The sequence below is a fragment of the Anoplophora glabripennis genome, unplaced genomic scaffold, assembly GCF_000390285.2.
Source record: "Anoplophora glabripennis isolate ALB-LARVAE unplaced genomic scaffold, Agla_2.0 scaffold373, whole genome shotgun sequence".
Classification (NCBI taxonomy): Eukaryota; Metazoa; Arthropoda; class Insecta; order Coleoptera; family Cerambycidae; genus Anoplophora; species Anoplophora glabripennis.
The window spans coordinates 202,339-228,819 of NW_019417316.1; the positions used below are offsets into that span (position 1 = coordinate 202,339).

Sequence of the window (26,481 nt, forward strand, 5' to 3'; positions counted from 1 at the left end):
GTTTTCATATTTTCAAGAAAATATAACCCCTTCAAATTTTCCAATCTACACTCATATACTGGTTTCGTCTATTTTCTTTCGTTCATTCTCTCTGTATGTCCAAACCATCTCAACATACCTTTTTCAATCCTCGACACTACATCTTTTTTCACACCACAATGTTCCCTAAAATTTAATTACCTACCTAATAAACTTTACTTAAAGTTTTAAGTCTTAGTTATTAAACTATAGGTACGTTGAATAAAACTTGATATTATACTTACTGATACCTATTATTTATTGATAAAATTAAATTCCTTACAATATCCATAAAATCAAATCATGGCAATAATGAGCTAAATCACGTCAAGTAGACCCCCCATTTTCCACTGGATTAAAAGTAGTCATTACCAACAATTATAATACACTAAAACCGTTATTCAAAATTTTCATTTTAACAACAATTTTTTTTTGCAATAAACGTTTTCCGGACTTTAAATTAAAATATTAATTGTGTTAGGTTAGAACCATTAAAGATATATTAATGAATTTTTCAGGACTTATTGTGTAATATTTATATTTTAATAAATAATTAAGTTAACTTATTTATTATTATATTTTTAATTAACTTTTCAATAAACAAATGAAAATTTTAATGATCCCACAGTCAAATAATAAAGTATTTTCATACATTTAAATTTAATATTCCGCAAGAAAAATTGATTGCCCAGTATTAGTATTGCTGAGCGGAGTCCACATACAGCACAGCGCGATGCCTTGTTGACTTAGCTTGAATTATTACATTATAATTAAATATAATTTTATTAAACTTTAATATTTTTAACATATTATTTATAATAATATATAAAATATTGCTTTTATTGGTCTATTAAGTTTCCATACCTTTACTATACGAAATAGTGAATGTGTTGTGTAAATATTTCCGTGTCACCAAAAAGGCAACAATTTTTTTTATTTAAAAATATTTTTTAGCAAAGAAAAAATGAATTTTTACTGAATTTCTTGATCATCTTTTCAGTTATTCCAAAAAATATACCTCCCTTGTCTATGAGGCTTTGCATTTGAACCAACCAATAGGAAACGGCATAATTATTAACAAACAAAATGACAAAAAAAATGTAATTTTATTATATAAAATATAGAAAAAATAGAAATATGAAACTTGTCGCTATTTACTAAAAGGTTTTTTTTATGATTGAATTTTATATAAGGTGTCCTCAAAAGCCGTAGCAAACAAAACTGTTGACATTCTTAAACGAAACGCCCTATCCCTATATAATGTATATTTGAATAGAATGCCCTTTAGGACTATAGCGATATAAAATTTTATGCATCTATCTCTAAGTTAATGTGAGACTTTCAAATTTTCATCAAATTTGTTTATCCAAAATAGATTAATGACGTCGTCAAATTATAATTTTCGACAAAACAAGGCTTTTCATTGACTTAAATTAAATTTTAAAACGATCAACGATATATCACAGAAAAGAGAGTCAATGAAAGTTTTCGTCGAGTTTTCTAGTTTGGTAAAAATTAATTTTAGTTTATGTGAAGTATATGATCTGAACACCTCATATTGATGTTTCTATGAATCAATTTTCATTGTTTTTTTAGTGTATAGTGGCTTGTTAATTACGTGTAGTTTCGTAATGAAAACTAATGAGACTAGTTCTCTGTGTAATACAAATAGTAGAAACATTTTTCCATTCAACATAACAGAAACAGTTTTCGAATTTCCAGACATGTTTTTATTTCCAGTTTTACGATATGTTCATTAGTGCATATTAGATAATCCTGTTTTCTTGGAGATAGTAGGGTCATCCTATCTCTAAAAGAAGTTAATTCGATTTCATGTTGCGGAACGGATCTTATCATGAATGGGATTTCAGGAAAACAAATTAAGACGTGACGCTAGAGGTCATAAAGTGTTGTTATGCTGATGTATACTCGCAGTTTAGAATGCCGATAATGATAGAGGGCGTATTTGTCATTAAACTGTATGTATTTGATATAAACAGAATAATAGGACGATAGTGTTAAATTTTTCTGAAGAATAGGTCTACAGTATTTTACTGGGTATTACTTATGTGATAAGTATGTTTTTCTATGTAAAGTTATACAGGGTGTTTCTTAAGTAGAGGTCAAATTCAGACCAAAAATATGGAATATTTGTTATATAAATCTTAAGACAGCCATTGTACAGCTACAGCGTGTCAAAAATTAAAAAATAATAATAACCAGTTTTTAATTTTCAATTTCTAAACCGCTTGAAATACTTAATTTAACCAAATTCGGTGTGCATATGACAGTAGGTACGAAACAAAAAATTACCAGATTTAGAAACTTACCAGTTCCGGAGGTGTGGATACCACCGATCATTATCTGACAAAAAAATATATTTCTGTATAATATTACAAATAAATAAATTTTATTGTTAATCGGTTTGGAATACAAAAAAGGTAAAGAAACAAAAAGTGAATATAATACAATGTATTTGTAATAATATTATATAGGGTGATATATATATATATATATATTGAAATACATAAGGAATTTCAAATGATTTTGATTTAGAATTTAAAAATAATTAGAATTATTTATTTTAACATTTGGAAAATTAAAATAAAACAGATATTGTTATTAGATATAGAAATATTGTAAAAAAAAGAATNGGAGAATTTATATGGAAATATTTCCAAATCAATCAACTCCAAATTCAAGGATGTTTAGAAATGTTTTCCAATTCCTGGAAGACCTTTGAGTGTTAGAACGCCTGAGGTGGAAGATGCTATTCTACAAGAAATTGAAGAGAACCCAAATACTAGTATTAGGAAGATCGCTGCAAATCTTAATGCGAATCATAAATTAGTTTGGTCCGTTCTGAAGCATCAACAGTTATACCCGTATCACGTACAAAGGGTTCAAGCCTTACTGCCGCAAAGCTATTTTGCTCGCTTACAATTTTGCCACTGGATTTTGCAAAAAATTGAACAAAATGTTGACTTTTCCAGAGATGCTATAATGAACTTCCACAATAAACATGTTTGGTCTGATGAAAACCCTTATGCCATAATGGAATTACGATTTGAACATCAGTTTTCTTTGAATGTATGAGTGGGTATTATTAGAAATTTTCTTGTTGGGCTTTACTTTTTACCAAGACCTTTAACCGGTGCCTCCTACAGACATTTTTTTGAAAACGTTTTACCTGAACTACTTGACGATGTTTCCTATGCGCTAAGCGAAATGTGGTTTATGCATGACAGGGTTCCCCCACATTTTAGTTTGACTGCTCGTGAATTTTTAATGAAAGATTCGGTATTAACGTGATTGGACGAGGCACTCAAAAACCAGGTCGACCCCGGCCACCCAGATCACCTGATATGAACCCCATTGATTTTTTTGTTTGGAGACATCTCGATACATTAGTTTTCAAGGTTCACATTGAGGAGCACTTACGTCAACAAATAAGAGCTACTCCTGGAATTTTTGCATTTTGGCTGAAAGTGGCCATTTCCAACATGTTATAAATAAATCATAGTAAAGTAATTCTGTTGCTAATTAATTATTTTGTTATTATTTTAAGTAATGTAATGAGTATCGTAAAAATGCACTTGATCAAATAAATCGATTTTGTTGTTAACCGGTTTGGAATACAAAAAAGTGTAAAGACACACACAAAATGTGAAGATAATGCAATAGCGCATATGATGACCTATTCTATTTGTAATATTATACAGGGTTATATATATTTTTTGCAAATAATGATCGATGATACCCACACCTCCACCACTGGTAAGTTTTTAAAGCTGGTAATTTTTTGTTTCATACCTACTGTCATACACACCGAATTTGGTTAAATTATTTCAAGCGGTTTAGAAATTAAAAATTAAAAACTGATTTTTTTTTAATTTTTGACACGCTGTAGCTGGACAATGGCTGCTGCCTTAAGACCCCGCACATTTATATAACAAAGGAGCCTTATTTTTGGCCACAGAATACGCCCCTGAATTTTTTTACCTCCACTTAAGAAACACCCTGTGTAATCTTCAAAACCCCCATCTAGTTTGTAGTTTTCTAGTAACAAAATCAAATATGTAGGTACTCAAGCTTTTATATCCATATGAAGTATTATTTATTAATTAAAAAAATAAACATCTCCAAAAAGTTCATTTTCAAACAATTAAACGAGTTCCCGAATATTTGCTTATCTCCATTGAGAGCCTTTGAGGAATGAACTGAATAACCTCAGATAGATAAATATATATTCATAATTTATCAAAAGCGATTTTTTTTAAGATAACAATGTGTTCAACTATATATATATATCTAATATTTTTGATTATATTTTATTATAGTAGATCAAATGCAGTGTATAGAGTATTTCTTAAAATATTTGTTTTAATAACTTTTGTTGACTTTTATTTAGAATGCCATCAATGAAATTATTATTTCTATTTGTTACATTTGCTGCAGGTAAGCAGTAATGGCTATATCTTTTTTAAATTATTCTTCCTATAGTATTATCCACTATTTCATACTTTATATTTCTTGATAAGATACCACACATAAAAAAAATCTTCATGTCACTGAATGAAACAAAATTTTCTTTGTAGGTATATAGTTTTTTTGTTGAATTATTATATAGTAAGTACTAAGGACGGATAGTCAGATGAAAGAATTCTATTGATAATAAAAATAGGAGCGTATAATTATTGTAATACATATATGAAATAGAAATTTGAATGACATTTTATATACGGCAATAATAATTGTAACGAATATACGGCATTTTTTTTATGGGTAGGTATATGTAATTATTGTTTGACTGATGAGTTTTTTAATTTTCAGCATCGCCTTCAGTATTGAGATATTTCTGTATAGATCTATCAGCTCCATTTTACACACTGATTGACGTTGATGGAGCTTGGAAGGTCTGTGCAAAAAAAAAAGTAAACCAGACAAAATACAGTGTACGTGTGACATATGATCATATGATTCTTTAGATAATCTCAAAATACCAAACACCTTCATGAAAGATATGGTACAAGTGACATCTTAACTGTTTCATTTCAGGAAATTCTAAGAGAAGCCCGCAAATGTTATGAAGAAATTTCTCAGGGCAATCAGTCAATTTGTCACAGTTACGAGGTGAACGTGCAAAGATGTTCCCAACCCCTAGTGGATTACTTCGTGGACTGTCTCCCAGAGAAATCGAAGGACCTTCCACCAGTCATCCTGAAGGGGACTGTATCTGTGATCGAAACATTTTGTTCTAGCAATGGCGAGCTTTTATTAGGTACAACGACACTTGAGTAACAATAAATGTATTATAAATTGTGGGTTTAATGACATGAACTATTTTTTAGAGGCGTTTAATCCGTGCATTTATGAGCACCTTGAACAACGAAATAAAACTAATAAGGAAGAATGTAAGTCAGATGTCCTACTTGCTAAGCTAGAAAAGTTTAATATTGATGTACCCTCGAAATCGGAGTTGTGCCAGTGAGTATAGATTTAATAGCACCTATATTATACAGGGTGTCCGGAAATGATGAGCAAAAAATTCAGGGGATAATTCTAGACCGAAAATAAATCCTACCCCTTTCTATAACATTTTTTCCAAAACTGATTATTAACGGAGTTACAGGGTGTTAAAGTTAAATTTTATTTGCAGTTTTTTTGCAATACCTTTTGCCACACATAATATTTTGACGAAATTTCATATACCGTTTACCCAGTCTTCGATGAATAGTACTGAACATTCGCGATTGGGGTAGGTTTCTATTTGGAAATGCTCCGCGATACAAACGTCGTGCTGCAAGAGCATTGCCAGCAGCTAAACCGTAATAATAATGCATCCCCCGCAACTCCACGTTAGAGTAATTGTTCATTTTTATTATTATTTTTATGATAACAATTATTACTACAAAAGAACTTGTACAAAATTACTATCTGTCAAAACTAATTCTCCACAAATTTGTTTCCAAGGCAACTAAGCGCTTGTTTCCAAAGCATGCTATGTTTAATGTAGAAAATAAATTAAAATGATTTCGTATTCATCACATGCAAGCAATGTTATTTTATCGTTTTTCTCGAAAACGGTTAGATTTATCGAAACAAATAAAGTATACCTTTTTTATGTCAAAAGGTTAGGAGAACAAAAATATTCAGTCAAATTTCGCATAAAGTGTAGCACAAAAAAGTTGGAACCATTAAAATCAAAATAAAGGCTCGTATGTGGCGCCCTCTACAAAATGCGAAAAAACGGTGGGCAAATTTATAATCCTCATCCCGAAAAACCCCCCTATACGAAATTTCGTCAAAATATTATGAGTGTGGCAAAAGGTATTGCAAAAAAACTGCAAATAAAATTTAACTTTAACACCCTGTAACTCCGTTAATAATCAGTTTTGGAAAAAATGTTATAGAAAGAGGTAGCATTTATTTTCGGTCTAGAATTTTCCCCTGAATTTTTTGCTCATAATTTCCGGACACCCTGTATATACTACGCTATTTACATAAAGTCCCAACTAGATATTTTAAAATAAGCTCAACGTTATTTTGAAGTATGAACAAATATACCTATGTAGCGTCTCATAATATATGTTGTATCTTTATAGGGTTGCTCTTGAGATTCAAAACTGTTGGCAAGAGTACGTCGGGCAGAATTGTAATAGTCCAAAGGCTAGGGAGCTCTTTTCAAAGATCTACGGCGCTGCTTTTTCTGCCTGTAAAAAATAATGTAATTTGATGATCTTTCAATGTACCGAAATATATATTTATGAAGCAACTTTCATGTTTTCTTTAACCACTTACCCTTTGGTACCGATGTAGAAACATTTATTATTATTTTAAGCTTTTAACACCCATTATTTTACCCAGTTCTTTTTTGTGAAAATATTTTCTAATACCTATATTTAATATTATAACTGAAGAAAGTCGATCTTATATGTAATTTAGACAGATACTGTATGTTTCGATTAAGTATGGTATACAAACAAGAGGCATTTCTAAGAAAATTTTATCCACGGCCATTCTTCTAAAAAATATTTTTTGGTACCAAAATTAGACGAAAAACAATTCTAAAAAATTAATTTGTACATCCGTATATTTGCTCGTTTACAGTCATTCATAATATTTAAGGAATGAACTACATAACCTCGGATGCTTACAACCAAGTTCGGGAATCGCCCAGTAGCGGTGTAGACGAAAATTTAAATGCAGTTTAGCCGGAACCTTCGCACACCGTTCGAGAGCATCAACTAATCGACAGACAGAAAACAGGGTACAAACCAGGCACTGACTGCTCTTTTTGCAAAGAACTTTTACGTATTTTAGATTATCACGAGGAAATGTTTAAATATGATTTAGTTACGTGCGTAAGTAGCATACTACTATGATGCACTTCTGTGGATACAAATGTTCCTTATTAGGGTTTAAAGCGATTGCATTTATGAAAGTATAAGACAATTTGATATGTATAGTGGGATCATATTCGATGCTAAGTAATAAATCATTGTCTGTCAAGGGATCCAGTGCAGTACGGTTTTAAGGGGTTTAGAAATTAAATAATTTCTTTATGTATTATGGAGGGATGAAAGGATAAGTTCACGTCTGACACCCCTGTTCCAACAAAAATTCCTTTATTCTCACAAATTATTTATTTTAAATGTAATTTATTATAAATCCAATTTGTTTTTTAAATTCCACAAATGTACTACATTTTACAATGTTGTTTACTTGTTTTTTAGAGACGGTCTCTGATTTACTGCCAAGCTCGCCATTTGACGTATAACCGACCACTTCGCAAACTCGATGCACCTGAGCAACCACAGCTACTACCAGAACACAATCCGTATGATGCGGTATTTCAGATTATATATTCAATTTCATTTTAAATTTGAAATGGTTCATCTTACGCGTCCTAAAAAATTATGACACGATTTTCCTTTGATAAAAGCGCAACAATTTTTTGCTCTACTTTGCATCGAATATGATGCTACTATAGCATTATACTGTGATACGATGTTATTGCAGCCAAAAATATTCTAAAAAATTATTGAAATGTTAATTTTAAAATGAAAAATGATATAAAAAATGTCATAATTTATCAAAATGCATAAGATTATTATATGCGTCGTGATGCAAAGTATAAATATTTCATTGTTTATAATATGCTGCTGAATTATTAACTTCTTGTATTGAAAATTTATCGTACTTTATAAATAAAAAAAAGATTTCAAAAAAACATACTTTATTTGAAAGTTTCCCATTTTATTTTATTGTTCAAAATTGAATTATACAAATAGACCAATGTAATCCAATTGCAATGACTAATTCGGGTATCGAAACGTTTATTTAAATTTCCCGCCACCTATCCACATTTATACTATATTGTGCTGTTGCCGTTACTTGTCAGAACTTTTAATGTTGGATAATTTATTCTCTGTGAAATGTGCGCTAACCTACTTTTTTTCTTTCTTTCATCTATTAATGAATCATCAGATAAATATCCATATTTTTTTCGACTTGCCATTTGCATTCTTTCACCCCTAATTCGATTGTTTTTCATAGTTTTTCCCATAAAAACCTATTTTAAATAGTCAAATTTTTAGCATTAATTAAGAACAAAAACAAATCGATAAATATTTTCAGCATTATTTACAGAATTTGATTTCGTATTGCAAAAATAATATCTCTCAATATGAAATTGGCTATATTTTTTTCGTAGCACTCGATCCCCCTTAACTTAATATTAAAAGAGATACCTATCTCATTCTTTGAAATTTGTGATATGTTTTGAAGTTTCCTTTGTGGTGAATTGCAAAAACATGTTTCCCCTTATGGGAATTTTTGTCTGCGGAAAATCAATTTTCTATGAGAAAATCTTTCAAGATCAAACTGTTAAATCTTGTTTTTTACACAATTTGGCAGAAATCTCAAAACAGAGTTTGACAGACTTATAAAGACTTTCTCAGAGTTTAGTATTTTTGCATAACTTTCCATAACGGCCATTCAGGACCGCGAGTGTTCAAAGGCTAAAGAGTTTTTAAAATTCCATTTTCTGCTTGTAAAAAATAATGAAACATGATAATTTTTCAATGTACCGAAATATAGGTTCGTGAAACAACTTTCATGTTTCATGTTTTTTTTTTTAAACTACTTGGCTTGACCTTTGACGTAGGAAGAAATATATATATTTTTAAGCTTTTAATCAGTCTTTTATTCTATTCTTATGACAATATTTTATAATATACTAAAAATGTAGCTGGAAGTGGATCTTATATTTTAAACAGGTACCTAGGATAGTTTTGATTAAGTACGTTAAAAATATACATAATTCTAAAAAATATTGGTACCAAAATTATATAAACAACTATAGGGAATTCGTATTTTTATGAAAAATATAAAAACAATATGGAACTTGTTCGAATATGTAGCTATTTATCTTCACAAGAAATGAACTATATAACCTCAGATTTTCAAAACATAATTATCGGAGGTTGTTGTTTTTTTTTCTAATAGATAAGAACGGCAACTATATATAATATTCGATTGTATTTATGTCATCATAGCATGTAGGTAATACAATATTACACAAGTGTACATTTCCCAAAAATTATTTGCCAACAACTTTAGGTATGCTATGAATAAGTAACATTAAAACAAATTTTCAATAATATATATTTTTTTAGAATGACATCAATAAAAATCCTTTTTCCACTTGCTACATTTTTTGCTGTAGGTAAGCAGTAGTAGTGGTTATTTTGTTATTATCTACTTTGTAAGATTTTTATATTTCCTCGATAAGAAATTATGTACTTAAAACGAAAGATGTTTTTTTTCTAGTGCCACATATACATTAAATGTTTTATCTAGTAACGGCAGTAAGGAGGGTTATTAAATGGATATAGTGATAATTTTAATATTTTAATTTTATACAAGAAAGTTGAAGATAAAATAAATTCTTCTAAACAAACATAACTAATTTTCCAGTCAAATTAAACATTTTACAACATGTTCCAGACATTTCCATGTATAATTTGATTTAACATTTTCAAAAATTTTCAGCATGTTCTTCACCATTGTCTTATTTTTATATGTATCCATTGGTTCCATATTACACCATCAGGGATCTGGATAGAGCCTGGAAAATCTGTCCTGACAATAGCACCATTATTCAGACAAGATACCATGTAAGTATGACATATTGGTACTAGGTGTGAAAAATGTAGGTGTGAAAAATACAGGCATTATTTAAGACTAATATAGCTATTGTTTAAAAAGAATAATAAACTGTTTCCTATCTTGCAAAAATAAACTCAATGTTCGTGTAACATTTATATTTCAGGAAGTTGTAAAGGAGGCGCAAAAATGTTACGGTGATTTACTTCAAAGCAATCATTCAATTTGTCATAGCTTCGAGGTCAACGTGCAACGATGTTCCCAACCCCTAGTGGACTACTTCGTAGACTGTCTCCCAGAAAAATCAAAGGACCTTCCACCAGCTATCGTGAAGGGGGCTGCATCTGTGGTCGAAACCTTTTGTACCAGCAGCGGCGAAATTTTGCTAGGTAGATAAACTACACTGGGAAAACTTAGGTACATAAGAATTGCGTAGCTAAAATGTTTAATCATTTTTTAGAGGCATTGAATCGATGTCTTTATGAGTATCTTGATCAACGAAATAAAACTATTAGGGAAGAATGCAAGCAAGAGACCCTTGAACTAAAGCTGGATAAGTTTACAGTCGAACGGCCATCCAAAGCGGAGGTTTGCCAGTCAGTATATTTTGCTTTAACCACATTTTAACATACCTATATATTTTTTGTTCTAATCGCCATGGAAAATATTAAGTATATTATTTTTTACAGGGTTTTTCGTGAGATAGGAGACTGCTGGCAGGAATACGTCAATCTGGACTGTGAAAGTACTAAGGCGAAAGAATTCTTTTCAAAGTTCTATGACGCTGCACTTTCCGCTTGTAAAAAGTAATGATGTATTGCAATATGTACCCATTACCGAAATATATTATTTGCTTAACTTAAAAATCTTGCAGATTATCGAAAGCAATTATTATCGAAAGCAAAAGTTTAAATATTAGATACCTTTATAACAAATTGCGGTGGCTTTAATAAAAGTTTTTTTGAGAAATAGCTTTTGTCTTATTAAAAAAAAAAACGATTGAATATCAGTATGGAGTGACTTATGGTGATAACCTAAAATGTCAATAATACAAACAATATTAATTTCTTTGGGGAATTATATAATGTTATTTATCTTATGGTTATCTGCACATATATTAAATATTTTGAAGAAGGGACTAATTAGATCTTATATATTTTCGTTATAAATTATATTTTGACCTTAGAGGTGCAACAAAAATTATACATTTAATTCCAGTTTAGTATTACGAAAAATTATGAATTAGTGTTATTAAGCTTAAAAGAAATATTAAACAAGATAGGAGATTTTTAAATTTTCCGCCAATAGAGAACGTAAAATAGCTTTCTCCCTATTTTTAAAACTGTTTGTTTCTTTAACAGAAAAATTGGATATGGGTGTTACTGGGGTATCTTACGATAACCTTAAAAAATATAAACACAGAAGAAATAGATGTGTGTAATCGCTGTGAATTATTATACATATCTTAGTGTTATCTAACTATTTATTACTGGGGCACACGCAAAAAAAATACTAATTAAATCCTCTCCTATCTTCGTGTCATCTTATTACCACCGATCTTTTGACACTCCAAAATATTATATATAAACTCTGTGGTTTATATTTATAAAACAGTCCGAGTTGCTGGTTTGAAGTTCCTGTCAGAATGAAGAAGTTGTTGCTGTTATTCGTCGTCATATTCACCTACGGTAACTTTTCTGTATTCTTCATACATATCACAACAAAAAACTGAATTGTGAGAAAATATCATTTTCATTCTTATACTTCTCTTATTTCTTTTTTTACTGAAATTTTAATGTATTTTTTTAGCGTAATTCAACAAACTGGATTATTATTCGTATTATAAATATTTTTCTAGTATCTTATGAATTATTTCCTAATTTATTTTCAGGTATAACATTATTATTGAAAATGTTTTATGTTAATTTTGAAATAGTGCTTAACTTAGCACGTACCTTTTAAAAAAGTTTGTAGGTGTTCTTTATATTATTAGTTACAATGATACTCTTCGTTAAATTTTAAGTTTATTTACTCTATCATAGGTATACAAAAAATAGGCCTTGAAAGTGGAGTTTCAAATTTCGAAAAAAATCAATATCTCGGTTATACTTGCACTTGGAAAAACCAAATGCAAATACATATACCTACATATACATACTATATAGCATAACTAATTTTCCAATTATCTTAAAGTTCAAAACCGTACAACGTACAACGTGTTTTTCAATCTCACGAATAATGCAGAAGAGTAATGTATTCGTATGTCTATCATACATATACAGGGTATACACATTTAACACTACCGCTGCCAATATCACCGAAATTAAGAAATTTATTTTAGTTCCGGAAACTGGGATTGTTAGGTCCCTCGAATAGCTTCAAATTGTAGTTAGAACTGTTAGTTCAGATCTTTCTGTATAGATGGCGTGGCGATACTAAAAAATATTTTGTTCCCTGGAACGTAAAAATGCAGCCCATTTGAAAGATCGTTAAATTTTAAGTAATTTTTGCAATACAAAGTTTTTCCCTATATTCACTTGTTTTCTGGATATGTCGACTTCAATATGCAATTTATGATATAACAGGAAAATCTGTTATTTTATCTAAATCACAACGAGACTAAATATTCTTTTAAAATATTTTTATAATGACTATTCACACCACATACTAACCAACAAACAATAAAAAAACTAATATGTGTCATCTGTCATTGTTTTATTTTAAACAAATGACATGAACCACCTGACTGCATTTTTTAATAACATTTGATAAAATACGGTTCGTCTCCGCCCCTTATAAGATTTACCATTGCACAATATTTTTTTCTATAGTTGAACGTTCGTTTTTTTATAACTTATTGTTAGTTAGTATCTGATTTGAATAAAGCCATTACAATATTTTAAAAGAATATTTTGTCTTAGTGTGATTTAAATAAAATAATAGATTTTCCTGTTACACCATATATTGCATATTTGAAGTGGACATATTATCTCGAAAACAAATAAATATGGGGAAAAACTTTATATTACAAAAATGACTCAAAATTTAACGATCTTTCAGATGGACTGTATTTCCACGTTTCAGGAAACAAAAAATATTTTAGTATCGCCATGCCATCTATAGGTACAGGAAGATTTAAACAAACAATTCTAACTACAACTTGAAGCTATTCGAGGGACCTAACAACCCCAATTTCCGAAACTAAAATAAATTTCTTCATTTCGGAAATATTGGCAGCGGGAGTGTAAATGGCACACCCTGTATTTTTCTATCTGTACTGAAACTGCTAGTAGATTTTAAAGTTTGGTGATGATATGCAATTGTATAATTGTAGATCCCTTAGAAATTCTATGAGTTTTGCTTTCCAGCTTATGCGGACGAGGAATCGCTAGAGTTATCATCTTCTGAAGAAGAAAGCATAGGAGAGTTAGTTACTCTGTTAGAAACCAAATTGAACTCAACAATCTTCAGTGACATCCTTGTTTTAATTAATAAAACTGAATCGCGATGCCCTGGCATCGAAGAAAAGTTAGACGTGAGTTGTAACTGTAACTATAAAATTTATTATCTGCAATACGTACAATATACAAAAGATACTTATATATTTTAGAAAGCTGTGGGAGAAGTTGGTGAATGTTTGGACGATATAGACTTAGGCGAAGACACTATTTGTACTGTGACAAGAAAAAATTTGGAAAAATGTTCTGAACCAATCACGAAAATATTAGTCGATTGCTTACCGGAAGAATCAAAAGGATTACCAATTTTGGGCATCAAGATTCTCAAAGCAGTTTTGGATCAGGCTTGTAACTCCACCGTTGAGGAGATTTTAGGTAACTTTAGTCGTCTAATATAGATAAAATAACATATGTTTAATTTGTATTTCCGTTTTAGAATTATTAAACGCCTGTACGCTGAAGAAGGAATTTGATTATTTCGATACTTGCACTAGCCTGAAAAATACCTTTCAACAATATAGGGATAAAGTTCCATCAAAATCACTAGTATGCTCGTAAGTACAAATGGCAATTTTCTGAACATTTTTCATTAAATTTTAAATTGAAGGTAACGTTTTTGAGAGCAAAATTCGTTTCTAACAGATTATAAACATTATTTAATATTTAGTATAGTAGATGTTCTTTAGCTCTTGGAGTTGACGAATTGTTACAAAACAAAGTTCATCATCATTTTGCCCGTCAGGTAAACCGGTGCGCAAACAAGTCAATTTCTTCACACACACAGAGGCTTTATAAACTTTAATGTTTCACAGTTTTGTAACAATTTTTACATGAAAGAATATCATATTTCTTTAATTATTCTCGCATTAACATTATCTAATTTCCAGATTGATGCCAAATGTTAAATCCTGTATCAAATCTCACCAAGAAGCGTCTTGTAAAAACCCAGTGACAAGAGCAGTTATGGTCAAGTTTTATGACGCAATAGACATAGCAACTGCCAGCGAGTGTCAGGAACTCAATAAAGTTAAATAAGATATTAAACTAAGAACTTGCAACACCAACGATTGCGCCCTTTATTCCTCACGTTTATTTAATAAACATATTTGAATTTATAATTATTTGAAATAGTAAATAAACTGATATCATCAAATTCATTTTTACCTATGTAATCCCGAAAACACGAGGAAACAAAAATGTTCTGCATACTAAGATTGTTTGTTATACGGGGTGTTGCGTAAATGCGTAACTGTGTACAAAATATAAAATGCAGCATTGCAGATTCTTCATTCAGAATGATGATTATTCGCCACAATTAATTGCAGTAGTTACTGACCTGTACTGAATTTAAACATATTATTGTCAGTGTTTGACACTTACCAAAAAGTATTTTAGTTACAGCTGCCTACTAGTAATAAATTTGCAACGTTCTAAAAAAATTTTTTTGTTCAATAACAGAGCAATACAAAATTTTTCGAAGATAAAAAAGTTTCAGAATAAATAAAGACATCTTAAAATATTATTTCGCTTATAAAATCTAAAAAAAATAAAAAAGAACATGAAAGGGGTGGTTTACTCCACCCCCTTGTAGCAAACCAGGAAAGTGGGAAATATGCCAGTAAAATATGATTTTATAAGTACTATAATCATGCTAAATTTCGTTTGCTTATATTAAATGGTTTTTAGAAAAAATCAAAAAAACAGTTTTCACCGTCCGCTGGACTGTACCATTGAGGGACGGCTTCAATTAAAAAAAAGAATTATATGAAAGACCCTCCCTAAAATTATCCAAGGAATGTATTTTAAGCAGATTTTATTAATTTTTTAAATAAATTATTGAATTTATTTAATTTTATGTGTTATTCTTCAAATAAAATAGTAGAGTTACAAATTGACGTGTTCGTAAGTTTATCGTCTATCTGTTACTGTCAAGATCCAATATAGCGCCCATAAGAATTAAAAAACCAACTTAATGTTGCATAACTGAAACTACTGTCCGTAGAAATTTTCTTTTAACGAAAATGGATTTTCTTATCTCACAGTAACCAAATTTCAGCTCTTTCTGTTGTGAAATAAGGACGATAAATAACATTTTCAATTATCAATTGATTTGCTGAAAGACAAGTAAGTATGTGACAACTTAAGTGGTTGAGTACCTATATCAGACAGTTTGAAAACAGTTTGAGATTGCTGCAGAAACACCTATTACATTTGTTTCTAGTGCATTAGAATAAGTTTCCAACATTCAAACCCATCCCATTTGATTCGAAACAAAGAATATTGACCCTTCTGTAAGCACTATATCGGAATCACACTTAAAATATATTGGAAACTGCAGTAGTTAAAATTTTGTTGGAGAATTTATTTAGTCACTGAATTGAGAGAGTACCGCCGACAATGTTCCCATAAGTTAGATAAAGAAGCATAACCTCTCCATCTAATAGCCGTCGGCCGAATATGACGTCGATTGACAAATCAGAATTGATTATAATGAATACATGGTTGCATAGTTTGTGACAGTAATCGGACCTGAGCAAGGATTATAAATATCATATGTACAGGGTGTTTGGAAAAGTTTGTACAAAATTTAAGGGGGTGAAAGTAGAGCCAAAAATAGTAAAAAAAGTTCTTATAAACATTGGTCCTCCGAAGCACCGTTACTGAGATATGCCCCTCCAAAGGGGTCTTATCATTTGGATATTTTTTAAAATAACTTTCTTTCTGATTAAGATATCGAAATGAAAATTGTAGGTAATAATCATACCATAAGGGTCTTTCACTGCCATAAGTTTCATCAAAATCGGTTATAAATAAGGATAGTTCTGTAACTACTCTTAACAAAAATCTTTCGAATTTTTTTTATTCCTTTGAATTATCAAGCAAATAATATTATTTTTTAATGAATTAGACTTGTTTGAAGAAAAAATGTCTACTTTCTTTCGAATTCTGCGTAGTTTTGTAAAAAATAATTCTTTTTTAAATAATGTATGGCTCTTAACAGTAACATTTTTAAAACAATTTTTACATAGTAGGCATCTTTCATAGTGACAGTTTCATGGTAATGATACTAATGATTGTCACTTTCGCGTGCTATGATTTAAATTCTTATGTTTCTTTATTTTCGTAGATGTTATCTCTGTGCTCAACTTTGCATTTCATTCAATTTTTTTGCAACCATGAACCATCATGCTTTTACTAACCATGAATTTACCGACGAAACAAATCTTGCAGAAGGTTACCTTCTATTAGGAAAACGTTGCCGATACTTTCTTTGAGCCGCCAGACTATTTCCATTACAGATGGAAATGCATATCGGCATATTCACGGTTAGTAAAAGCATGATGGTTCGTGGTTGTAAAAAAACCGAATGAAGTGCGAAGTTGAGCACAAAGATCACAAATAAGGAAATAAAGAAGAAACATACGAATTTAAATCACAGCACGCGAAAGTGACAATCATTAGTATGATTACAATGAAATTGTCACTATGAAAGATGCCTACTATGTAAAAATGTTTTATGTTACTGTTCTGAGCCACACATTATTTAAAAAATAATTATTTCTGACTAAACTACGTAGAATTTGATAAGAAAAGTAGGGACATTTTTTCTTCTAAAAAGTAATTCCTTAAAAAATAATATTATTTGCTTGATAATTCAAAGGAATAAAAAAATTCGAAAAATTTATATCAAGAGTAAGTTACAAAACTATCCTTATTTATAACCGATTTTGATGAAACTTATGGTAGTTAAAGACCCTTATAGTAGGTACCTATGATTATTACCTACAATTTTCATTCCGTTATCTTAATCAGAAAGTTATTTTAAAAAATATCCAAATGATAAGACCCCTTTGGAGGACCATATCTCAGTAACGGTGATCCGGAGGACCAATGTTTATAGGAACTTTTTTTACTATTTTTGGATCTACTTTCACCCCCTTAAATTTTTCCAAACACCCTGTATATATAAAGGACTGAGATCTAACCGGTAATAAGTATACGCAACAAACATACATTTGACCCGAACATAATGGACGATGGTGGTACCACAGACAATATAGCGTATCGCTACAGACTGCTACTTAAATGCTCGAAATTGGCAACCCGAAATGGAAGCAGGGTCTCCTTAGCCGGCTTCCAGCTATAAAATTTAGCGTGGTAACTCTTCTACTTGGTAATAGGCGGCAGTTCCAGCAGAGGCTTTGTTGCCAAATAATAACTGCTAAATAAATTTAATGCTTTCAATTATGTAATTAAAGAGATAAGGAACTTATCTTGTGTTTGGAAATCACATTTGCCTTAAATGTTAAATAAAATAAATCAAGTTAGAATTAAAACTATGAACTTACCTAATTAATTATTTATTTTATATCACCTTGGAATGGGAAAATTCAAAAACTCGAAATTAATGTTTTTAATTTATGCGTCGACTTCCAATATGGTACGATATTAACACCTATGTTTAAAAAAATTGCATTATACATTATCCTTAGATGGGTACTGCCTCTTATTGTTGATTTCCTTAGATACGTAAAATAATTATTGACACAAGTGTTGCATATCATGGATGTCATTGGTAGTGCTCATATTTGTGACACAAGGTGTTCAAAAAAATTAACACAATGTAAAATTGCTGGAACCTCAAGGAGTAGTTGAATATGAAATTTATTTAAAAAAAACAACAAATCATCAATCAATACAGAGATAAGATAATGCGTTCGCTACTGCTGTTGCAATTTTTGACTAACTTTTTTGTTTTTCGACATACTGACTTCGGACCGTTTCCATTCAACGCAGAACGGACAATCAGAACCAGAGTAGTGGGGAGATTTTTTAAATTATTTTTCAATTCAACGCACCGTTTCCGAATTATAAGACCTTTTTTACTGTATCACTTCACACACCTCTTCTTTCCGAAATTTATTTTCCACATACGGACTTCGGACCTTTTCCATTCAACGTAGAACCGACATACAGAGCCTGGGGTGTGGGGAGATTTTTTCAATTATTTTTTCGATTTAACGCACCGTTTCCGAGTTATACGGCCTTTTTACTATAACACGACATACCTCCTGTTTCCAAACTTTATTTTCGTCAACGGACTTCGGACCTTTTGCATTCAACGCAGAAGGAACATACAGAACCCGGGAGGGAGGGGTTGACATTTTTCAATTATTTTTTCGATTCAACGCACCGGCAATAAAAAATGCTGCAGTACTAAACTAAAGTAAACAATAACAAAATTCTGCTTGCAATAATTATTTAGATTACATTTCAGTAGGTATGCTTTGTGACTGTATTAAACATTATGTTGGCGAAAATGTAACACATTCATTTTTTTTTTCATTTTCAGTGTGGTAGGAATATAAAATCAAATAAAAAGAGGAAATTAAAATGAGATTTTTTTGCTATTTAGTTTTATTTTGTTTTGTGTGGTTTTTTATTTTCAGACGACCAAAATAGTATCCTTAGAATATAAAATACCTATTCCGAGATAATATCAATTTAAATTGAATAAAACTAATCAGAGTTAGCGTCCCGATTTCCTTGTAGAAATAGCGCTTTCTTGACAGTCGTGCCTAAAAGTCAAAGAACAGTTGGCAACCCTATATCTAGAGTTTACAAAAAGTTTAAATTGGATAAAAAAATTATTTGTATTTCCAAACATCAAAATAAATTATTAGAAACATAAATGTTATATCAGGTTAATGTTAGAAAATTTTGAGGGACAAATAAAAAAGAAAGAAATCAAACTCAACTGATATGATAAATAATTTATGATAAAGTTTGTTTATATTCGTATTTATATCGTGATTAATGAAAGAACAAACAAAAAATATTATCTCCTAAACCTTTGCTCTCTATTTGTAAAATTAAAAACAATATACCTGATTATGTACGGAAAGATTATGTAGCATCAACATTTGATAGAATAATTCCTTACAGAAAGAAGTAAACAAATAATTAATGATGTAATAAAATTAATGCCTTTTGTCCAGATACTACATCAAAATGTTCAATGTTGCTGCAGCACAAGCACTACAACTTTTATTATTCGTAGACTTTAATTTATATCTAAAAGATAACAGAGACAATACAGGAAGAAGGCAATATTTCTATGACCACCCCATAAAAATGAAATTTCAATAAATTATTACTTTAGATAAAATTATGTTGTATACACAGCTTGTTTTTACAAAAATATAGCTTTAAATATTCCAATCAAATTTGATTAATACATTTAAACTAATTAAACAGTGTTTTTGTGCAACAACGTTGGCGTTGATCTTTCGACCTTCCCACAGATGTAACAGAAATTATCAACGGAAAAGGAACATATATAAATATATATAAGGGCAGCAGAAGTTGTTTATATATATATACCATTCGATTTGTCTTGAGAAAGTTGTATACTTAAGTGTTTCAAAATGAACAAGTTTGTGTTAATTCTTCTCCTCACTGCTGCATGTGGTAAGATTCCCATATAACTATATTACATATCCACGGTTACAGTACAAATTCTATTTTTACTAATAATTTCTGAAGGCATTTTTTACTAAAATACAGAGTGTTGGATTTAACAGGTCCTGCAAAAATAATATTACAAACTCTGTGACAGTATTTTGTGATTTATTTTTTTATTCGGGCTCACCCTGCAGACACTTATTGGGCTCTTGCAGTTAAGAGTTGAAAATTGATTTTTCATTGTAATCAATAAACTGAACATATTAGTAGAAATAACAAGTTTTCACCCAAAAATTATTACAATTTTAATGCAAAACAAAAAAGTTACAACAAAAAATAAATTTTTCAAGTTTTCTTGAAAATAAATGGGTTTTCAAGATACAGGATAGCAAATATAAAAAAAATCTAGTATTTTTTTAATTTCCCAAATTAAATTTAGTTCACATCATACCTGGATTTGCTGCAGTGGTAATATCAAGCCCCCTAAACAGCCACTTAACTAATATATTAAAAAAAAATAGAACAGTCTTGTAAAAAATAAAAATGATTCACATTTTCCCACAAAATTTTGAATGAAAGCCCCCTAAACAGCCACTTAACTAATATATTAAAAAAAAATAGAACAGTCTTGTAAAAAATAAAAATGATTCACATTTTCCCACAAAATTTTGAATGAAAGCCCCCTAAACAGCCACTTAACTAATATATTAAAAAAAAATAGAACAGTCTTGTAAAAAATAAAAATGATTAACATTTTCTCACAAAATTTTGAATGAAAAATGTCATTTTTTTTAACAGTAATTCGTAATTTCACTGTAGATTTAATTTTTTATTTTGTATCAGTCTTTGGTGCAACACGTCAAACTTCTTCTCATTGCATTAACATCACATTTGTGTAACTTATTGTTATATTTTTAAATTATGTACACATCCACAAATCAAATTAAAAATAAAAATAGTATTTATATTATATACAACATATACTGTAGGTTGCTTACAATTCGTGTATTTGTAATTTATGAATATTACAGTGGCGGCGTACACAAGTACCTATTAAAGTGCATTTTAAAAACCTAATTTATAACTCGATTATTACATACTATTACCCCCTATTTTTGATAAAAAATATTCATATCAGAAGCCCTATTTACTTTCAATACTACTAAATTTGTTTATTTAAATTTTAAAATAACCAGAAATTACATAAAATTAAACGATAGAGTTCAGACATTGAAAACTAAGAATGTTAATTTCTTTTTTGGTAACCAGTTATTAATTGTACTGTAGATTGGCTCTTAAGTATTTTGTCTATAAATATGACAAAATATACAATTTCTAATTATAATTTTCTAGTTCATGCAGAAGGAGAATCATCAAGTTCTTCTGAAGAAGACCTAAAGTCGTTAGCTAAAACGTTGGAAGATAAGCTAAATTTAACACTCCTCAGTGACTTCATTGTGTTATCCGAAAGAACCAAAAAACAGTGTCCTGACCTCGAACAGACGTTAGATGTAAGTTGCAATAACAAGAATGCGTACAAAAAAAATAATGGAAGATAAAACATGCACTTTTGAAATTTGAAAATTTTTTATATCATTTTATGTCCAGTTATAGGATTTGTTGGTTTATTTTTTAGACAACTGTTGAAGAAGTGGGCAATTGTATAGAAAACATAGAATTAGGAGATAACACTTTCTGCAGTTTGCTGAGGAATAATTTGGAAAAATGCTCCGAACCTGTTAAGAAAGCATTAGTTGGATGTCTGCCAGAAGAATCAAAGGGATTGCCAGTTATGGTTATTAAGATTGTCAAAGCAGTCATCGATCAAGCTTGTAACTCTACAGTTGAGGAAATTTTGGGTAACTGTATTAAATTAATTAAAAGTTGAGGTATATTTATTTGTTCAAAGTAAGAATGAACTTTATGCAGCTTTCTAACTTGCATATACTTATATTTTTTTGTCTTTTTTTGAGTATAAATTATAACCTTTTTTTTAGAATTATTCAACCCTTGTACAAGAGCAAAGGACTTCCAATCTTATGAAACTTGTACTAAAGTCAGAAATGTCCTCATAGAATACAAAAATAAAGTTCCCTCAAAGTCTCTAGTATGCTCGTAAGTATAAATTATGTGATATACACATATTTGGCTTGTTTAATATACAATTTGGCCCCTTAAGAACCAGACAACCCCTCTTAAATTGTTTTGATAATTAATTCAGTTATTAATCCATGGCCTGCTGTGATTTTTGGGACGATTGCTTTTGAATTTTTTTTTTATTAAAGATCTAGCTACATAGCCTTAATCACTTTATCACATAAAGCACCAACTTCTCGAATTTCATCAATTTATACTGTACAATAATTTACTTATCTGAAAATTAGCCAATGTTCTGTACATTTTTAAACTGAAATCAAAACTTAAATTTCTTAAGTAAAAAAATTGTGACATTTAAATTTATAATATGTATATGAGGTTTAAATGGTTGGTTATTTAGCCAGATTTTTTTGTATAACAATTATTATGAGTAATTTTCTTAAAACTTGTTTCTAAAAATATTGCAGAAGGGTAACTAGCCCAATCACCGTAATTGGTTTGAAACTTGTGTATAAAAAAAATTATTTGAACCCAAAATATAAATGGTTCTTAATAGGTCACACTCTATATTAATGTTACCTTCTTTTTAGATTTCACTTAACATTATTTTCTATTTTTCAGAGTGCTGCCAAATATTAAATCTTGTATTAAATCTCACCAAGAAGCGTCTTGCAAGAACCCCGTGACAAAGTCAGCTATGGTCAATTTCTACGAGGCAATAGATGAGTCAACTGCCACCGAGTGTCAGGACCTCAATAAAACGAAATAGAAAATGGAGCTATGAGTTAATGCGACATATATAATGAGTGTACTTATATGATATACTTCTTAATAAATATTTTAGAACACAGACTATTGTAACTATGTACTAAGAATTACCGAGTTTCATAATTAAATGTGCTTTTACAACGTAAAATACAAAGGTGTTGTGATCAATTGGCAAACTTAGAATTTTATGTTGGGGTGGTATAATTACAAAACAAGAAAAAGTTTACAAATGCTGTGAATGTTCAATGTTGCTGCAACACAAGCACTACAACTTTTATTATTCGTAGACTTTAATTCATATCTTAAAGATAACAGAGACAATACAGGAAGAAGGTATTCTTTCTATGACCACCCCATAAAAATGTAATTTGATTAAATTATTACTTTAGATAAAATTATGTTGTATCGCTATATATACACAGCTTGTTTTTAAAAAATATAGCTTTAAATATTCTAATCAAATTTTATTAATACATTTAAACTAATTAAACTCTGTTTTTTTGCAACAACTTTGGCGTTGATCTTTCGACCTTCCCAAAGACGCAACAGAAATTATCAACGGAAAAGGAATATATATATATACTCGTATACATATAAGGGCAACAGAAGTTATTTACAATACCATTCGATTTGTCTTGAGGAAGTTGTATAAGTGTTTCAAAATGAACAAGTTTGTGTTAATTCTTCTCCTCACTGCTGCATGTGGTAAGTTTCCCATATAACTATATTACACATCCACGGTTACAGTACAAATTCTATTTTTACTAATAATTACTGAAAGCATTTTTTATGAAAATACAGTGTTGGATTCCCGTAAAGATAATATTACAAATTATGTGAGTATTTTGTGTGATTTATTTTTTTATTCGGGCTCACCCTGCGGATTTATTAGCTCTTGCAGTTGATAGTTGAAAATTGATTTTTCATTGTAATCAGTAAACTGAACACATTAGTAGAAATAACTTCAAGTATTCTTGAAAATAAATGGGGTTTTCGAAATACAGGGTAACAGATATAAAAAAAAATCTAGTATTTTTTTAATTTGCTGCAGTGGTAATATCAAGCCCCCTAAACAACCACTTAACTCATATATTTAAAAAAATAGTACAGTATTGTAAAAAATAAATGATTCACATTTTCCCATAAAATTTTGAATGAAAAATCGAAAAATGTCTTGCTTGATGTATATCATAGTTTCACTGTAGATTTAATTTTTATTTTGTATTAAAGTATTTGGTGCAATATATCAAACAAATTTCTTCTCACTGCATTAACATCACATTTGTGTTATATTTTTAAATTATGTATAAAATTATATTAATTTTATACATAATTATATTATTACAACCACTCACACACACTATCTCCCTTCACATACACTGTAGGTTGCCTGCGGCGTACACAAGTACCTATTAAAGTGCATTTTAAAAAACTAATTTATAACTCGACTATTGCATACTTACCCCCTATTTTTCATAAAAATATTCGTATCAGGAAGCCATAATTACTTTCAATAGTACTAAATTTGTTTTTTTTTAATTTTAAAATAACCAGAAATTACATAAAATTAAACGATGAAGTTCTGACATTGAAAACTAAGAATGTTAATTCCTTTTTTGATAACCAGTTATTAATTGTACTGTAGATTGGGTCTAAGTATTTTATCTATAAATATGACAATATATACAATTTCTAATTATAATTTTCTAGTTCATGCAGAAGAAGAATCATCAAGTTCTTCTGAATCATTCCTAAAGTCGTTAGCTAATAGGTTCGAAGAAAAGCTAAATCCAAAAATCCTCAATAAGTTCATTGAGTTATCCGAAAAAACCAAAATACAGTGTCCTGAACTCGAACAGACGTTAGATGTAAGTTGCAATAACAAGAATGCGTACAAAAAAATAATGGAAGATAAAACATGCACTTTTGAAATTTGTAAATTTTTTATATCATTTTATGTCCGGTTATACGTTTTGTTGGTTTATTTTTTAGACAACTCTTGAAGAAGTGGACAATTGTATAGAAAACACAGAATTAGGAGATAACACTTTATGCAGTTTGCTGAGGAATAATTTGGAAAAATGCTTGGAACCTGTTAAGAAAACTTTAGTTAGATGTTTGCCAGAAGAATCAAAGGGATTACCAATTATGGCTATCAAGATTGGCAAAGCAGTCGTCGATCAAGCTTGTAACTCTACAGTTGAGGAAATTTTAGGTAACTGTATTAAATTAATTAAAAGTTGAGGTATATTTATTTGTTCAATGTAAGAATGAACTTTATGCAGCTTTCTAACGTGTTATTTATACATTATTATTTTTTATTCTTTTTATTATAAATTATAACTTTTTTTAGAATTATTGAACCCTTGTACAAGAGCAAAGGAAACCCTGTCTTATGAAGCTTGTACTAAAGTCAGAAAGATCTTCAGAGAATACAAAAATAAACTTCCCTCCAAATCTCTAGTATGCTCGTAAGTATAAATTATGTGATGCATAAAAAAAAAGTCAGAATCGGAGCACATATGTGACTCGTTTAATATAAAATTTGGACCCTTAAGAACCAGACAACCCCTCTTAAATTGTTTTGATAATTAATTCAGTTATTAATCCATGGCCTGCTGTGATTTTTGAGACGATTGCTTTTGAATTTTTTTTGATTAAAAATCTTGCTACATAGCCTTAATCACTTCATCACATAAAGTACCAACTTCAATTTATTCTGTACAATAATTTACTTACCAGAAAATTAGCCAATAATGTTCTGTACATTTTTAAACTGAAATCAAAACTTAATAAACTTAAATTTCTTAAGACCGTAGAAAAATTGTTGTGCCATTTAAATTTATAATATATGAGGTTTAAGTGGTTAAGGTTATTTAGCAAGATTTTTTTGTATAACAATTATTATGAGTAATTTTCTTACAACTTGTTTCTAAAAAAATTGCAGAAAGGTAACTAACCCAATCACCGTAATTGGTTCGGGAACTTCTGTGTATAAAAAAATTATTTGAACCCAAAATATAAATGGTTCTTAATAGATCACACTCTATCTATATTAATGTTACCTTCTCTTTAGATTTCACTTAACATTATTTTCTATTTTTCAGACTGCTGCCAAATATTAAATCTTGTGATAAATTTCACCAAGAAGCGTCTTGCAAGAACCCCGTGACAAAGTCAGCTATGGTCAATTTCTTCGAGGCAATAGATGAGGCAACTGCCACCGAGTGTCAGGACCTCAATAAAACGAAATAGAAAATGGAGCTATGAGTTAATGCAATGTATATAATGATTGTACTTACTATATGCTATACCTACTTCTTAATAAATATTTTAGAACACTAGACTATTGTAACTATGTACTAAGAATTAACGAGTTTCATAATTAAATGTGCTTTTACAACGTAAAATACAAAGGTGTTGTGATCAATCGGGTAAACTTAAAATTTTAAGTTGGGGTGGTATAATTACAAAACAAGAAAAAGTTTACAAATGCTGTGAATGT

At 29.8% G+C, this 26,481-nt stretch overlaps 5 protein-coding genes across 6 annotated transcripts; all 5 read left to right on the forward strand.

Annotated features, from left to right (window-relative positions):
• The first annotated feature begins 4,362 nt into the window (after positions 1 to 4,362).
• Positions 4,363 to 6,794, forward strand: LOC108908960. Of its 2 annotated transcripts, none has more exons than XM_018713158.1 (5): positions 4,363 to 4,476; positions 4,852 to 4,973; positions 5,077 to 5,299; positions 5,370 to 5,505; positions 6,624 to 6,794. In XM_018713158.1, exons 1-5 carry the CDS (start codon positions 4,431 to 4,433, stop codon positions 6,742 to 6,744), a joined length of 648 nt encoding a protein of 215 aa, XP_018568674.1. In that variant the 5' UTR covers positions 4,363 to 4,430; the 3' UTR covers positions 6,745 to 6,794. The 2 variants fall into 2 exon arrangements, with proteins under 2 accessions (XP_018568674.1, XP_018568675.1); XM_018713159.1 differs by having other exon boundaries at positions 4,852 to 4,934.
• Positions 6,795 to 9,562: 2,768 nt separating this feature from the next.
• Positions 9,563 to 11,159, forward strand: LOC108908946. The gene is made up of 6 exons (XM_018713139.1): positions 9,563 to 9,642; positions 9,699 to 9,748; positions 10,075 to 10,199; positions 10,355 to 10,577; positions 10,649 to 10,784; positions 10,878 to 11,159. Exons 2-6 carry the CDS (start codon positions 9,700 to 9,702, stop codon positions 10,996 to 10,998), a joined length of 654 nt encoding a protein of 217 aa, XP_018568655.1. The 5' UTR covers positions 9,563 to 9,642; position 9,699; the 3' UTR covers positions 10,999 to 11,159.
• Positions 11,160 to 11,765: 606 nt separating this feature from the next.
• On the forward strand, positions 11,766 to 14,799 carry LOC108908944. Its single transcript, XM_018713137.1, has 5 exons — positions 11,766 to 11,876; positions 13,557 to 13,723; positions 13,799 to 14,021; positions 14,083 to 14,200; positions 14,534 to 14,799. The coding sequence occupies exons 1-5, from the start codon at positions 11,834 to 11,836 to the stop codon at positions 14,679 to 14,681; spliced, it is 699 nt and encodes a 232-aa protein (XP_018568653.1). The 5' UTR covers positions 11,766 to 11,833; the 3' UTR covers positions 14,682 to 14,799.
• Positions 14,800 to 20,005: 5,206 nt separating this feature from the next.
• On the forward strand, positions 20,006 to 23,060 carry LOC111692261. Its single transcript, XM_023456168.1, has 5 exons — positions 20,006 to 20,117; positions 21,465 to 21,622; positions 21,748 to 21,970; positions 22,109 to 22,226; positions 22,830 to 23,060. The coding sequence occupies exons 1-5, from the start codon at positions 20,075 to 20,077 to the stop codon at positions 22,975 to 22,977; spliced, it is 690 nt and encodes a 229-aa protein (XP_023311936.1). The 5' UTR covers positions 20,006 to 20,074; the 3' UTR covers positions 22,978 to 23,060.
• Positions 23,061 to 23,569: 509 nt separating this feature from the next.
• Positions 23,570 to 26,320, forward strand: LOC111691275. The gene is made up of 5 exons (XM_018713160.1): positions 23,570 to 23,681; positions 24,687 to 24,844; positions 24,969 to 25,191; positions 25,330 to 25,447; positions 26,084 to 26,320. Exons 1-5 carry the CDS (start codon positions 23,639 to 23,641, stop codon positions 26,229 to 26,231), a joined length of 690 nt encoding a protein of 229 aa, XP_018568676.1. The 5' UTR covers positions 23,570 to 23,638; the 3' UTR covers positions 26,232 to 26,320.
• The last annotated feature ends 161 nt before the right edge of the window (positions 26,321 to 26,481 follow it).

Bases quoted from the DNA above. Each gene is read 5' to 3' on its own strand.
- LOC108908944 (XM_018713137.1), top strand. From the start codon at position 11,834: ATGAAGAAGTTGTTGCTGTTATTCGTCGTCATATTCACCTACG. The intron at 13,724-13,798 runs GTGAGTTGTAAC...TATATATTTTAG, and splicing joins GCATCGAAGAAAAGTTAGAC to AAAGCTGTGGGAGAAGTTGG. The intron at 14,201-14,533 runs GTAAGTACAAAT...TCTAATTTCCAG, and splicing joins TCAAAATCACTAGTATGCTC to ATTGATGCCAAATGTTAAAT.
- LOC111691275 (XM_018713160.1), top strand. From the start codon at position 23,639: ATGAACAAGTTTGTGTTAATTCTTCTCCTCACTGCTGCATGTG. The intron at 25,192-25,329 runs GTAACTGTATTA...AACTTTTTTTAG, and splicing joins TACAGTTGAGGAAATTTTAG to AATTATTGAACCCTTGTACA. The intron at 25,448-26,083 runs GTAAGTATAAAT...TCTATTTTTCAG, and splicing joins TCCAAATCTCTAGTATGCTC to ACTGCTGCCAAATATTAAAT.
- LOC108908960 (XM_018713158.1), top strand. From the start codon at position 4,431: ATGCCATCAATGAAATTATTATTTCTATTTGTTACATTTGCTGCAG. The intron at 5,300-5,369 runs GTACAACGACAC...ACTATTTTTTAG, and splicing joins CAATGGCGAGCTTTTATTAG to AGGCGTTTAATCCGTGCATT. The intron at 5,506-6,623 runs GTGAGTATAGAT...GTATCTTTATAG, and splicing joins TCGAAATCGGAGTTGTGCCA to GGTTGCTCTTGAGATTCAAA.
- LOC111692261 (XM_023456168.1), top strand. From the start codon at position 20,075: ATGAACAAGTTTGTGTTAATTCTTCTCCTCACTGCTGCATGTG. The intron at 20,118-21,464 runs GTAAGATTCCCA...ATAATTTTCTAG, and splicing joins TCTCCTCACTGCTGCATGTG to TTCATGCAGAAGGAGAATCA. The intron at 22,227-22,829 runs GTAAGTATAAAT...TCTATTTTTCAG, and splicing joins TCAAAGTCTCTAGTATGCTC to AGTGCTGCCAAATATTAAAT.
- LOC108908946 (XM_018713139.1), top strand. From the start codon at position 9,700: ATGACATCAATAAAAATCCTTTTTCCACTTGCTACATTTTTTGCTGTA. The intron at 10,200-10,354 runs GTAAGTATGACA...TTTATATTTCAG, and splicing joins TTATTCAGACAAGATACCAT to GAAGTTGTAAAGGAGGCGCA. The intron at 10,785-10,877 runs GTCAGTATATTT...TATTTTTTACAG, and splicing joins TCCAAAGCGGAGGTTTGCCA to GGTTTTTCGTGAGATAGGAG.